Below are 15,189 nucleotides of genomic sequence, written 5' to 3'. Positions count from 1 at the left end.
TGTGCAGAGCCCCCATGGAGGACTTTAGACTCAAACAGCTGTGGTCCTGTTTGAACACGGGGCAGAGGGGGCAGCCCGGTCCATGTCAGTGGAGCGAGCAGTGACCTGCCGTCAGCCTGCCTGTGAGTATCTCCTTATGCTTCTTCCCACAGCGCCGTGGCAGCTGGGCGGCTGCACAGTGCAGACGGAGGGTAGATGTGGTTCAGTGGCTTTGACTGCTGTGGTCGGTCCTAGAGCTGACCTGCTGTTTGCTGTATCAGATGCCATGGCTTTGAAACACAGGGCTACAGGTTCAGCTGACGTCTCGTGTATGTGTGGGGCTCCCCAGGTACACTTCAGATTCCTCCCCAAGACTTGGCCTTTTACACTGGACTTCAGATTGTGGGAGATATCCGGAATATCCGTGCATGCACAAGGAGAACATGCAAACATACAAAAGAGTTCTGCAGATTGAAGGCTGAAGGTAGCAGGTTGCAGGTTGCAGGTCACAGGTTGCAGGATAAAGGCTGTAGGCTGTGAATGGCAGGTTTCAAGTTGCAGGTTGCATGCCAAGGGTTGCAGGTCGCAGGTTGCATACCTCTGGTCTGTTGCCTAAATGCCCGTGTCTCCCACAGGGTCCACCCATCATGGAAGTTTGTCCTCCACCTCCAGGACTGGAAGCAGAGTACTCCACCCTTCTCACGGCCGACTGTCGTCACTTTCTGCATGAGCTGATCTCCACCTTCGATGAGGAGGTGGACCAGGTGGGACGGAGCTCTTTGGACTGGAACAACGTCCTCAAGAAGAGACGCTCATGCTCCTGTGTCCTCCTCAGATCCTGCAGTTCAGAGTGCACCGGAAGGCAGAGTTGGACCTGTCCGGTGGTCTGCCCTCGTTCCCTGAGAGCACTGCACACATCCGGAGAGACCCGGCATGGAGGGTTCTCCCTGTGCCCCCCAGGCTCCGCCGGAGACACGTAGACGTGGGTGATTTGGCTCCCTGTGATACCCAGCGCTTCATTAAGGGTCTGCAGTCTCCAGCACAAGGCCTGCAGGTGCATTATGTTGTTATCAGAGCCTCCGTGTCACTGTGTAGCAGCAAATCAAACTGTAAAGTACATGAGGTGGACCTGACCTGTGCTGTCGTCATGTCAGGAGAACACCGGGATGAATGGAAAGAAGGTTAGAGTAAAATAAGCCAGTGGAGAGAAGCCAGGATGGAAACAGAATGTTCTAAAGGAAAGTTATCTTGTTAAAAATGCACATACTTGTTATCAGAGTAGTACATTTCTCACCCAGTAGTCACCAGTTTGTGCACTAAAACTAAGAAATAAGAGGAGTTGTGGTTATTCAGAGGTTATGATGCCTTCTTTTTACTGATCTGGTCACTCCATATTAAACTGAACTGATCCAGACCACTCCAGAACAAAAAGTACTGATCTGATCCAGACCACTCCAGATCAAACTGATCTGCATGTAAAATCAAGTGAGTTTTTTAGTTTGAAGTAAGAGATGAGGACATTCTGGAAAGACCGGAAGCTGATGAGATTCAGGTCCTGAAGCATCACTGCATAAAGAACAGGCTCAGTCCGGTCCATGGTGGACCACAGAGGACCACGGAGAACCACTTCCTGTTGCCCTCATGGCAGCAGAGCAGTCCACTTCCTGACCTTCTGTCTGTTTTTGATCCAGGTCGACTTCGATGACGGAAACTGTCCAACGTTCTACAACCAGATCAAAGGAATTCACAATGTGGTTCAGGCAGTTCACAACCAGATCCCCAGTGAGGACTCCACTGCATCCATCCATCATCCATCCATCAAACATCATCCATCCATCCATCCATCTATCATCCATCCATTATCCACTCAATATCCATCCATCCATCCATCCATCCATTATCCACTCAATATCCATCCATCCATCCATCCATCCATCCATCCATCCATCCATGTAGACGGTTCGTCCATGTGTCCACAGACGTTCCATGTATATCTCAGGCTCCTGTTCTCATGCTGCGTCCTCGTGCCTGGAATATGGTGGAACACAACATACTGGTAGTAAATCTTTCTTCTCTTCACCGTCTCTCTGTTACTTCAGTTATTCTCTGCAGTGCTGGTTCAAATGCTGCTCGTGAACATGATCTGTGTCCAGATATGACTGTAATGCAGTCATTGCACTTTCTGGACAGCAGAGCTACCTCACTGTGACTGAGGTAGATTTGACTGCAGCTCTACAAATGTATGAAACTATGACAACTTCTCTTTCAAACTTCTCATCATAAAACAGGCTCTTTAGTTTGAACACTTCCTCTCTGAACTAAAGCATCTTCACTTGATTCAAAGAATGGTCAAATTTTGATTGAATTTTTAATGACTGTGCGCTGAGGTAGAAAGTACAAAAAGCAGTGTCTAGTCTGTCACAGGAGGGTGTTTTTCACAAAGGAAAGTGTGACGTGTTTGTTGAGTATAAATGTTTTAATGAATTGATTTGGTGAAAAGTGTTAATCATAGAGGCTGCAGACTTCTGTTTGAGAGGTAAAGTTAAAACCGTTCTCAAGCTGAGTGGAGGTCTGAAGATGACTGAGGATGATGTTTCTCTCAAAGCGGCTCGGAGCAAACACTGAAGATAACCACATGACAGGCTGTGTTTGTCCTCCGTCAGGTGGAGGGGAAGGAGGCTCCTGGCCCGCTCTTCGACTTTGGACTCCTCATGTTTCACTGTGGACAGAAACTGCTGGAGCAGCAGAGCGGACCCTTTTTCTACCTGTCCAAAGTAAAGAAACTAAGGTTATTCCATGAAAGAGTTTTCATTTGATGGGCAGGTCCAGTAAATCTGTCACCTTCCTCAAAGAACTGCTCTGTTTCACAGTTTATGAATCTAAAGGTTTTCTTACCCCGTGTTCCCTGGAGCAGGGCCTCTTTAACACCTCTGTGAAACTGCTGAAAAACTGGATAATGAGATCTGTAATGGAGGAAACCCAAGCAGCTCTGGGTTGATGACAAGAAGGCGACAGAGCAGGTTTAAAGGGGGCATATTCTGCTTTTTGCACTTTGTGAAGAGTTTCTTATAGAGTATGTGTTGCCGTAGCCTCATTATGACATTCAAATTTGAAAAGTGTTTCCTCCCTGTCTTGCTATACTACGTACATTTTGTGAAAATGCCTGCTGAAACGGTTGAGTTTGAGTTTGGTCCGCTTATCCTGAAACAAGTGGATTTAACTCCTCCCCCTGACTGTGCCCCCACTGTGTGTGTGTGTGTGTGTGTGTGTGTGTGTGTGTGTGTGTGTGAGAGAGAGAGTGGGCATGGACAGACACATTCCGGTGCATTCCCTTTGGAATTTCCCCATGCGGGACAAATAAAGGTCTTATCTTATCCTGGAAAGCAGGCTCAGAAACAGCCTGTTCTGAGGAGGGCTCCTCAGAGCCACTTGTCAGACCTCTGAAACTCCCAAAAAAGGATGAATTGGGGGCAAACAAACTTAAATACTGTGTTTTTGGGCTTCTGAAACCATAACATGTCCCCTTTAAATGTGTAAATGTTCCTGTTTGGTCCTCAGGTGGAGAGCTTCATGGAGGCCAGACTGTGGAACAACATCTTTATCTGGACACAACAAAAGGTCAGATTATCAGGAGCACATCCGTGTTTCCCGTCAACTGATGTTCTGACCTCTGGTGCTAAATAAAGTCACAGCTGAGTGAGATTACCAGGAACGAATCCCCAGAGAGAGAAAACCTCAAGAGACAAATGAGAAAAAATAAAAAATTGTGTGTGTGTGTGTGTGTGTGTGTGTGTGTGTGTGCAGCTGGCCCTCCCCCTGGGCAGCATCAAGGCCACGGTGCTGATAGAGAACGTGCTGGCAGCCTTCCAGATGGAGGAGATCCTGTATGAGCTCAGAGACCACTCAGCTGGGCTCAACTGTGGCCTCTGGGACTACTCGGCCTCCTTCGTCAATAAGTTCGGTGAGCCTCGGCCTGCCGGCCGGAGTCCGGGTCCACCGGAGCCCAGAGTGATTTATTCCCGCCGCAGGTCACCGGCCGGCCTTCCTGCTGCCCGACCGCAGCAAGTACGTGAACATGGAGAAGCACTTCCTGCGGAGCTACATGGACCTGCTGGTGCAGACCTGCCACCGGCGCGGCGCGCTGGCTACGGGAGGCATGGCGGCTCTGCTGCTGCCTCAGGACCCGAGCAGTGCCTCCCACAGGAAGGCGCTGGACACCGTCACCAGGTGCAGATCTCTCATTCAGGCCACTCTCCACACCGCCTGACGTCTGGGAATTAACACAAACCAGGTCCATGGTATCAGATGAACTCATTTTTCAGTTGAGGTTTATTTTCTGTGGTAAGTAGAGGTTTGAGTTTGTCTGTGACTTGTCTTGACTGACCAGGAAAGAAACCTGTCCTGAGAGTTTTACAATCCCGCGCTTGAAAGGTGTTTCCTGTGGTTCTTAGCAGAACCGTCATCATCCTCACTAGCCCTACACCATCCCTGGTAAAGCATTTTCCATCTGACTGTCTCCTCAGACTGAAGCTGCTGGAGATCCGTGCAGGTGTGGACGGCTTCATGGTGTACGACCTGAACCTGATCCGGCCCATGCAGAGAGTGAGGCCCCCACCATGCGGAGCTCTGGCAGCACAGCCAGCCTGTCCGGGCCCTGACCTCTGCTCTCCTCCTCCAGCTGTTCCAGCTGCACACTGAGGGGGAGAACCAGCTGCAGCAGCTCCGCCCCGACGTCTCAGTGACTCCTGGAGACCTGCTGCAGATGCCTTCAGTCAGTCACACCACACAGCAGCAGCGCCACCAGCAGGGGGAGCAGCTCTTCACTCATGGGCTTAGTTCACACTGTGTGTGTGTGTGTGTGTGTGTGTGTGTGTGTGTGTGTGTGTGTGTGTGTGTGTGTGTGTGTGTGTGTGTGTGTGTGTGTGTGTGTGTATGTGTGTGTCTTTCTGCAGGGAGGAGTCACTCTTTATGGTTTGAGGCACAACATTGCAGTTGGCGTCCTGTTCATTAAAGCCTGGCTGTCAGGTAGGGTCACATCCTGGTGTGTTCAGGGTCACATCCAGCTTGTTCAGGGTCACATCCAGCTGTGTTCAAGGTCACATCCTGGTGTGTTCAGGCAGTTTTTTCCATTCAGAGACATGACTTAAAGCAGCTCTGTTTCCCAGGGAAAGGCCACTTTTTCTACCGAGGACAGGTGGAGGACTCAGCCACGGCAGAGATTTCACGATCACAGGTGGGTTCACCATTAAATGGGCTCCTTTATATTCATGAGAAACTTGTAATGAGGTCAGAAATAGAGGGATTGAATCAGGGATGAAGGCCTGGTGGCTTCTTCTCTGCAGAACACAGCCAGGAGCTGGAGTTGAACCGGCAGCCCGTCACATTACATTTTAGCTCAGGAGACACACGGGGCCTGTGTGGGGCTTGGAGACAACACAAACCTTTTCCTTTGAGGCAGAAAATGACTGAGAAACGTTTCACACTTCAGCTGGAGATTAAAATAAAATGTTCAAACTTTGAGTTTCAAACTACATCTGTAGTGAAAAATGTAATATTTTGACAGACTAATATGATTAATCAATTAATATGGAATTATTCTGATCTTGTATTTCCTCAGTTCAAACAGTATGAGAGAAACAGGCACTGTTGTAGATGTGCAAGTCTGCTCTCTTTAGCCAGGGGGCGCTGCAGCACCTGCATCACACGTACTGTGTGTGTGTGTGTGTGTGTGTGTGTGTGTGTGTGTGTGTGTGTGTGTGTGTGTGTGTTCTTGTATTTCTATCCTTGTCGGGGCCAAATGTCCCCACAAGGATAGCAAAACGTGGAACGACGTGCCTTGTGGGGACCTTTTTCCGGTCCTAAGTAGGAGAAACAGTGTTTTCTTGACCATGTTGTTGTTACTGAAAAAAGTAAAAGTGCAAAAACATTTCTTTAGGGTTAGGCTTTGTTGTGGTGTGGGTTAGGGTTAGGGGACACCGTCGATTTGATAGGAATCTGGAATTCCAGAACGGAAGAATCCGGATCCGGAATTTGCAGTTCTGGATTCCAGATTCCAGATTCCAGATTCCAGAACTGAAAATTCCGTATCCGGATTTTTCAATTCCGGAATCCCAATTCCGGATTTTGACCACTATGTTTTGAGCGCTAGAGAGCCATCAAAAGTTAGAAAACCATTTTAAAATTCAGTTTTCAAGTGGCTAACCCATGTTTTTCACCAAAATGACTCTAAATAAATCAGAGAACCCGGCCATGTGGGATTTTCACCCGAAATGCCAAAAATGTTGGGACGAGCCCCAAAACACACAAAACAGACAGTCACACCCCCACAAACGCGTGGGTGGGGGTCCCGCCGGTCCCCGAGGGGTCCAAAATTTCACGGTGGAAATTGACCCAACCGACCCTCAGGACAAATAAAGCTCATCAGCCCGGATCAACGCTAGAGAGCGGGGGCCGGTTGGTGAAGTCAAACATTTCTAGAGGTCCTGGAGAGATGACACCCCACCACACCTGTCAGGGACCTCCCCAGCTGTCAGTGGAAGCCAATCCCAGTCCTTTAGCTACTTCCTGGGCGGAGTTATCATTGCTTGACCGCATCTGGAATCCCATTCCAATCTGGAATCTGGAATCTGGAATCTGGAATCCCAACCTGGAATCTGGAATCTGGAATCTGGAATCCCAACCTGGAATCTGGAATCTGGAATCTGGAATCTGGAATCCCAATCTGGAATCTGGAATCCCCTTCCAGATTGCATCTTTGAAGCTCAAAGTGTTTGGATCAGCCCAAAAACACCCAAAACAGACAGTCACCGCCCCGAGAGACACGTGTGCGGGGTCGTTGCCAGTCCCCGAGGGGTCCCAAATTTCATGGTGGAAATTGACCCGACTGACCCTCAGGACACCCAAGGCTCATCCCCACCGATCCAACCACATAGACTATGGGCTGATTCATGAGGTCAAATTTTTATCCAGGGGGTAGAGAGATGACACCCCACCACACCTGTCAGGGACCTCCCCAGCTGTCAGTAGAAGCCAATCCCAGTCCTCGAGCTACTTCCTGGGCAGAGTTAGAGCAGATTCCAGATTTGGTCATTGGTTGACCTAATCTGGAATCCCCTTCCAGAATGTGACATCGATTTTTAAAAAGTGCAGGTAGACACTTGAAACTACAACCATGGCACTGCTGAGGCCCTAAGCTTTCATTTGATGCCAATCTCAGCCCTCTAGCTCCTTCCTGAGAGGAGTTATCATTGCTTGACCGAATCTGGAATCCCCTTCCAGATTGCGTTTTTGACCCTTAAGATTGCAGGTAGACACGTGAAACCACCACCATTGCACTGCTGAGGCCCTCAGCTATCATCTGAAGTCCAGCCCAGTCCTCTAGCTCCTGCCTGGGCGGAGTTATCATTGCTTGACCGAATCTGGAATCTGGAATCTGGAATCTGGAATCTGGAATCCCAATCTGGAATCTGGAATCCACTTCCAGATTGCGTCTTTGAAGCTCAAAGTGTTTGGATCAGCCCCAAAACACCCAAAACAGACAGTCGCCGCCCCGAGAGACACGTGTGCGGGGTCGTTGCCAGTCCCCGAGGGGTCCCAAATTTCATGGTGGAAATTGACCCAACTGACCCTCAGGACACCCAAGGCTCATCCCCACCGATCCAACCACATAGACTATGGGCTGATTCATGAGGTCAAATTTTTATCCAGGGGGTAGAGAGATGACATCACAACACACCTGTCAGGGACCCCCCCGCTAACACCTGAACTCAATCCCAGCCCTCGAGCTCCTTCCTGAGCAGAGTTACAGCAGATTCCATATTTGGTCATTGGTTGACCTAATCTGGAATTGCCTTCCAGAATAAGTCCTTGACCCTTAAATGTGGAGTTAAACACTTGAAACCACCACCATTGCACTGCTGAGGCTCTCAGCTATCATCTGAAGTCAATCCCAGCCCTCTAGCTCCTTCCCGGGCAAAGTTATAGCTGATTCCAGATTTGGTCATTGGTTGACGAAATCTGGAATTGCCTTCCAGAATGTGACATCGTTTTTTAAAAAGTTGCATTTAGACACTTGAAACCACCACCATTGCATTGCTGAGGTCCTAAGCTTTAATTTGACACCAATCTTACCACTGTAGCTCCTTCCTGAGCTGAGTTATAGCTGATTCCAGAAGCGGTCATTGGTTGACCGAATCTGGAATCCTTAGCCGTGTTAGCTCCACATGCTAGGATGAGCCCAAAAACACCCAAAACAGACAGTCAGCAGCCCAAGAAATACGTGTATGGGGTTGTTGCCGGTCCCCGAGAGGTCCGAAATTTCACGGTGGAAATTGACCGAACCGACCCTCAGGACACCCAAGGCTCATCGGGTTAGGGTTAGGGTTAGGGTTAGGGTTAGGGTTAGGGTAAGGGTCAGGGTTAGGGGCTAGACATGAATGGGAGTCAATGGACGGTCCCCACAAGGATAGAAATACAAGACTGTGTGTGTGTGTGTGTGTGTGTGTGTGTGTGTGTGTGTGTGTGTGTGTGTGTGTGTGTGTGTGTGTGTGTGTGTGTTCTTGTATTTCTATCCTTGTTGGGGCCAAATGTCCCCACAAGGATAGCAAAACGTGGAACGACGTGCCTTGTGGGGACCTTTTTCCGGTCCTAAGTAGGAGAAACAGTGTTTTCTTGACCATGTTGTTGTTACTGAAAAAAGTAAAAGTGCAAAAACATTTCTTTAGGGTTAGGCTTTGTTGTGGTGTGGGTTAGGGTTAGGGTAAGGGTCAGGGTTAGGGGCTAGACATGAATGGGAGTCAATGGACGGTCCCCACAAGGATAGAAATACAAGACTGAGCGTGTGTGTGTGTGTGTGTGTGTGTGTGTGTGTGTGTGTGTGTGTGTGTGTGTGTGTGTGTGTGTGTGTGTGACATCCCTCAGGTGTGGCAGTGGCTCCGTCACCAGGCCCGGTTGGAGGACGACAGTCGGCTGGTGAGCAGACACCTGGTGTCCGAGCTGACCGGAGACGTGCTGCAGCAGCTCAGCTCGCTGTGTCCCTCACCCAGGTGAGACGTCTCAGGGCTGAGGACAGTGGGACAGACACGTCTCTCTCAGGGCTGAGGACAGTGGGAGAGACAGTCTAACACACTGCTGTGAGAGTCATGTGTCACATTAGAGCAGATATGAAATCCAGTCAGTGGAGTCGTTCAAACAACTTCACACCAAATAAAGTTCATGTGGAGACACACAGCAGGTCCCAGTATCGTTACATAAGACTTCAGCACAAAACACATCTGACCCTTCCCTCTTTAGGAGACATTTTCTCCGGATTCAGCTGTTTTTAACGGTGTTTTTTGCTTCTTTATTTCATTTGTCATCTCCCAGGTTTTGCACACGTCAGTTTCATTTCAGCTGGTTTCATCTTCTCACTTCTGTTTTCAGGTTCTGGTTTTGTTGTTTGTAGATTTGATCGTCTTGTTTTATCCTGGAACACTCTGACTGAGACATGACCCACCTGAGAGCTCCTCTCTCTGTAATCAGTAATCATGTAAAGAGTGGCTGATACGACCTGAATGACCTGCTGGAAGCCCCTGCTCTGACCTGACTTACCTCAGTTAAACAGTTTATTACGGGTCCTGGAGGAAAAGCTGTTAAACAGAGATCTGAGAACGACTTTCAGTGCTTTGAGTCAGAGAACGTTACTCAACCAGTAGGACCCTTTGATCGGGGCCGAGGCTGACCTCACCTCTGTCTGTCTCTGTGCAGGTCCAAACGGATGCTGCACACAGCAGCAGACATGTTCCTGGAGGTGGTCCTGAAGAGATATTTCCCAGAGTTCATCACCAGCTACCTGAATCAGGAGCACACCTTCTTGAGCATGCACGACGGCACTCAGATGGAGGAGAAGACGGACGGACGGGTGGAGGGATGGATGGAGGACTCAGAGGCGCAGCCATCCAAACTGTGATGACCGGCATGTCCAGTTGGACGTGACAATCAAAATAAAGTCAAGCTGAACCACCGGGACGTCTGTCTGCTGTCATTCCTGCTGGCTCAGTTACTATCCCACTCAGCTCCTGTTTACTAGCAGTGCTGCAGGGAGAGGTGGAGGAGGCGGATCGGGGCGGAGCCAGCAGCTTTGGCCAAACCCCGCCCCCAAAACAAACACAAGCAAGCTCATGGCATTGAACTACCAACTGATGGGAACAGGCTCAGCTCCACAGAGAACTGTTAGCTCAGGAGACACACAAGATGTTCTCAGTTCTATTTAAGCTAGCCGCCCACCTAGCTTACCCACCACTGATTTTAGCCACAGCTGCTAGCATCAGCGCCGCTAGCTAACTGAGTAAGCTAGGCTGCTAAGCGCCGTCTAGCGTCTGTTGAGGTGTGGCTTCAATACGGACAGCCGCCATCGTAAACATGCAGCCAGCTGTTACAGCTTTCCTTAGCAACAGTAATTTGTTAGATGCATGGTGCAGTGTGAAGCACAGAGAAGAAGAATGCAACAATGGAATCCCAGAGTTACGAGGCGTGTTGGTTATGACTGATTCATTAAAAGAGAAGCAAAGCAATTTCATGATAAAAAAAAAAAAAAAGCCAACAGTCGGTAAGGACCTACTTATATGGCACCTAAACCGGCGGAGATTCGATCTCAATCGGTCCCCACCACCATTTTATAGGGAATTTCACGCCCTGGTGTGGGCGCATTGTGTTTCCTGCAGCTGCCGCTTCATACCAGCTGTCGAATTTGTTGTTCTCCCATCATCTCTTGTTAAATTAGTCATTGCTCCTCCTTTACTAATTATCTTTTTAAAGAAGTATCTGGTACACTTTTCTCCTTCAATTTCTTTCTCTCTACTTGACTCTTTTGCTTCTTGTGTCTACTATGTCTGACATTTGTTTTTTGACCTGTTTGATTTCTAAGCTGAAATCTAGACCATACTGGTTTAAGTTAAAATACCTCTGTATTTTTTTCTGCAGTCCCATCATGCATCGGTTTTCTTTAGCTTTTTTAAGTGTGCCACTCTGTCTGAAAAAAGTCTGGGTCCCTCCCTTCACCATCTCCCACCACTGTGCTCGTGAGTCGTACATGTCTTGGAGGGTCTGCCACTCTCTGTACTGCTCCCTGTACTGGTCCACCACCTGTTGGTCCTCCAGCAGGGAGCAGTTGCGCTTCCACAGACCTCTCCCAACAGTCACACCTGAAGAGAGTGAAAGGGTGCAAGACAGCATGAGGTGATAGAAAAAATGACAGGAGTCAATCTAGCATCAGTTGGTGGGCAGTCACGTGTAAAAAAATAATCTATGCGAGAGGCTCTGGTGCTGTCATTACTGAACCAAGTGAAGCCCTCCTGTCTGGGATACACGGTTTTAAAACAGTCCTATAGTTTAAAATCCCTGCATAGGCCCTGCAATAAAACTGATGTTTTGTCTACTTTAAAATCCCCTCCTGCTCCTTTTCTATCTTTTCTAGTTAAAGCTATAGTGCGTAACTTTGGTCGCCCTCTAGCGGAATTCTGCGTTCTTACAACAATAAAGCCGGCGCTTCCACATGACTTACGCCCGGGTGTCCCCCCCCTCCCTCTCTCCCCCCAACCTGCCACGGTGATTCGCGTTTCCACAGCGCGAATCACCGTTGGAAACGGTTTTTATTCTGTGTGAATAAGGACAGCTGGTGAAAAAAAGATGTACTCTTCCGAAGAGGTAATTATTGTTGTCTTTTTTTTTTTTTTTTTTGCCACAGAAATGCAACTTTGTGTCCCATCCTGGCCACCCCAGTAAAAATGTCCTGGATACGCTCCCTGTAAATACGAACTTACAAAATGACATGGGCTGTGTTCGAAACCGCGTACTTACCTACAACTCATACTAACTTTTTCAGTATGCAGTGCGTTTACACTGGCAGTATGCGAGTTTGAGTAGGCGAGAAGTTCCTGGATGCATACTGCATTCGCCAGAAATGTTGAGTAGACATCGTGAGTTCACTACTCAGACTGAAATTACCCAAGATGCAACGCAACGGACATTTGAATAAACTTTATTCAGTTCACAATTACTGTTTCTTAATGATGTACATTTAGCAAGCTGAGTGTGGTTCTAGATATAATTTTCCCTCCAATTTTTGTGCTCGTAGGTATGTTATGTTACGAGATTTCTGATTGGATTTACATTGATTAAAAATAGCAAAAAAAAAAAAAAAAAACACTTACATCTGACAACAAGTCCATGTTGAAAGCGACCATGATGTATCGAAGACGGCGAGCCGATCTTTGTTGAAGAGCCAAAAAAACTCTCCGTCGGTAAAGCATCATAATTGGCATCATAACTGGTCCGTTAGCGGGATACCGGTCCAAACGGCGATGATAAGCGAGATATATTGCTGAAAGATTGGCTTCTTATTTTCAAAGTAAAAGCACAGATTTATCACTGAGGTTTTGTTTTTTTTTTTTGCATGACAAAGGGAAAGGGGTGGTTTATTTTGGTGAAAATAATTGCAAGTGCGTTGCTCACTGCGGCTCGCTTGAATTTCGCCGAATTCGTCTGAACAAAATCATAAATGGCTGGTATTCGGACAGATAAACGGCACACTCCGGCTCTAAACGACCACTTTGTCGCCTAATTTACAAAAAAATCTCGATGAAGTTATACATTTGAAGAGTTTAGAGCTAAAGTGAAATCAGCTTTAGCAGGTCGATTTCTGCTCAGGGAGGAGTGCAATGCATTGTGGGTTATTATGTAGTATGCTGTAGTGTAAACGCTTTGCATACTGTTTGATGGACTGAGTAAGCAGGATGGATAGTATGAGTATGGAAGGATGTAGTAGGCAGTATGCGGTTTCGAACACAGTCATGGGCTCCACTTGGTGCTCCGTCTCTGGCTCTCTCCTTCGACGCCGGCGCCCCCAAGTGGTGTAGAAATGTCACTGCATGAAAATGCATTCGTGTGTGTATCAGAATACATATAACTCAATACGACTCATACACACCAACGAAATTTTTCTGAAAATGACTCAGACAGTAAAAGTGGCTTGGACTTGAAAGTACAAGTGCCTTCACACACAAAAAAAAAAACTAAAAAAAAAAGTATAACAATAAACAGAAAACACATCACAGTGACAAATAACTGAGCATCTCAGTGACCGTACAATATGACTTTCAATAATCTGGCACTCATTAAGAGTTCACTGGAGTGAACTTAAAATATTAGCTGATGACACACCGGAAACATCTACGATGTTACAGAATAACCTCAGTAGCAAGTAAGAATCAAACAGAAGCCACCACTGCACACACATTGAGTAGCAACTCACAAAATGTTAAAAATAGTTAAAAATAATTAACTGTGGAAAAAATGTCTTTCAGCTGAGTCTTTTTTTTTTAATGGCGTGTGTTGTTTGTCCAATTAGCTGTTGCATTTGTTTAGGAAGAAATGGGTTCTGCATGTTTCCAGGGGATACTTGTTGCATTTATCAGGAACAGTAGACATGAGTGATCATGAAGGTGGACCATGATCATCCCTGTTGGGTTTATAAGGCTGTCTAGACACAGTTGTGTGAATCTGGTTGAATTAAGATTTTGAATTTGAACTTTATTTCGAACATGTCAACAGATTGGGGTTTATTTGAATTGAAATTGAAATAATAAAATATTCAGTCTGAAGAATATATGATCATAAGTATAACTAGCATACACATTTATTTATTCTACTTTTTCTCATTTCAGGATGCCACCTGCAAGGAGAGGTGTCCTCTTCAGTGTACAGGATGTGATTGATGCCATCGCCAATGGGGAGATTAATTTTGAAATAGACTCTTAATGCTCAGAGGAAACTGTCATTTCTGAGCTTTGTAAATAGATTTTTTTTTTGTCCAAATATATGACATCAGAATTATGATTGTTTTGTGATTGTTATATATGATATTGACTGTTATTGGGCAGCACAAGTTGTGAACTCTGCAAATGACCCCTTAGTTGTTTTTGTTTTGAAAGCGGGCCAGGTTCCAAAAACCTTACAAAAACATGAAAATGTTGAAAACACTTTCATTTCTGCTTTAGAGGCCACCCCACAACATCTCAGAGGTGAAAATGATTACACGATTTGTTCTATATTTAGGTTTTTCAGGGTTAATGTGATAAATTTGCACAGATCCTGAGAACTTTGTTTTTAAACATACACCATATCAATTTAATTTAAAGAAAATCTAAGTTTAAACTCAATTGGATCATAAAAGAGAACTGACATTGTTAAAGGCTGCTGAGAGCATTTTTTTTATATAGAAAATTTAACAACTGTCAATGGTCAAAAAAATAATCAGACAGGACCCTGGGAATTAAAAAAAAAAACAAGAATTTGCCAGTTTTTACAAATCTACTTTCACAGTTTGGCCTTTAAATAAACCTTCTTCACTGATCTACGAGTTCAGCTCTCGGTTTTGTGCTTTGTCTGAAATTTTCATCGAAACACTGCAATCCACAGTGAATGAATCACAAACTCCGGGCAGGATGATTGACGCCCACAGCGAATTGCCCGGTCCAATATGTCGGATCGATTCAAGCGGTGCGGCGTTCACAAACAATCGTAAAATACACCATTCCGTGGCTCGACAAACGGCGCTGAGGCAAGAGACCGAGCTGCCGTGAATGCATCGTTTTCCCCGCATCCTCCTGTTCGGTTTCGGCTTGTCAGTCTCTCCGTCCGCCGCTCAGGTGTGAACTCGTCCCGAAGCGTCCAGATGACAAGCTCGAGCGCCCCTTCACTGGAACATTTCCCCGGAGCGGACTACGCTGTTTGCGGCGGCCAGACCAGCCGGAGAGAGAGGCGGGGCTGACGGCTCGCCCAGCTCGGCAGGTGCACCGCGGCTCGGAGCCTGGAGGCATTAGCATCACCGTCCGCCCTCACAACTCTGGAAATCAGCGCGTCGCCCTTTTTCCTCAACCGAGCCGAAACACACTGTCCTTCCAGGTGAGAAAAGACGGTCCTCGTCGTATCGTGTCTTTATCTCCGCCCCGTCGGTAACCGAGGGCGGGAGGAGATTAGTGTCGCGAGTGCTGGGGAGCGAGCTAATTGTCGGCTGACCCTTCAACAGCCGTTGGTGGGCAGCGATCGAGAGGAAAACACTCCAGAGACACCCGGAGCTCCAGCGGAGCTGCCACCGGCTTTCAGGGCCGCTCTGTGGGACTAATGTGACAGGTGGAGGTCTGGAAAACAATGCTTCAGACTGATGTCAACAAC

General features: G+C 47.2%; 1 protein-coding gene across 1 annotated transcript; it reads left to right on the top strand.

The window, feature by feature from the left end:
- The first annotated feature begins 310 nt into the window (after positions 1-310).
- On the top strand, positions 311-14,785 carry ugl (ureidoglycolate lyase). Its single transcript, XM_030102716.1, has 16 exons — positions 311-328; positions 615-743; positions 815-1,033; positions 1,671-1,761; positions 1,959-2,035; positions 2,643-2,753; positions 3,538-3,597; positions 3,784-3,940; positions 4,008-4,206; positions 4,503-4,581; positions 4,658-4,750; positions 4,932-5,004; positions 5,145-5,212; positions 8,899-9,023; positions 9,724-9,845; positions 14,664-14,785. Exons 1-16 carry the CDS (start codon positions 311-313, stop codon positions 14,783-14,785), a joined length of 1,743 nt encoding a protein of 580 aa, XP_029958576.1.
- The last annotated feature ends 404 nt before the right edge of the window (positions 14,786-15,189 follow it).

This window comes from Salarias fasciatus, chromosome 2 (assembly GCF_902148845.1).
Source record: "Salarias fasciatus chromosome 2, fSalaFa1.1, whole genome shotgun sequence".
Classification (NCBI taxonomy): Eukaryota; Metazoa; Chordata; class Actinopteri; order Blenniiformes; family Blenniidae; genus Salarias; species Salarias fasciatus.
The sequence above is the reverse complement of the archived record's forward strand: the minus strand, read 5'-3'. Positions and strand labels throughout refer to the sequence as shown.

What these genes read in the sequence shown, in the direction of transcription:
- ugl (XM_030102716.1), top strand. An exon ending in TGGTGGAACACAACATACTG is followed by an intron (nt 2,036 to 2,642) that starts GTAGTAAATCTT and finishes GTCCTCCGTCAG; the next exon opens with GTGGAGGGGAAGGAGGCTCC. An exon ending in CAGAGATTTCACGATCACAG is followed by an intron (nt 5,213 to 8,898) that starts GTGGGTTCACCA and finishes GACATCCCTCAG; the next exon opens with GTGTGGCAGTGGCTCCGTCA.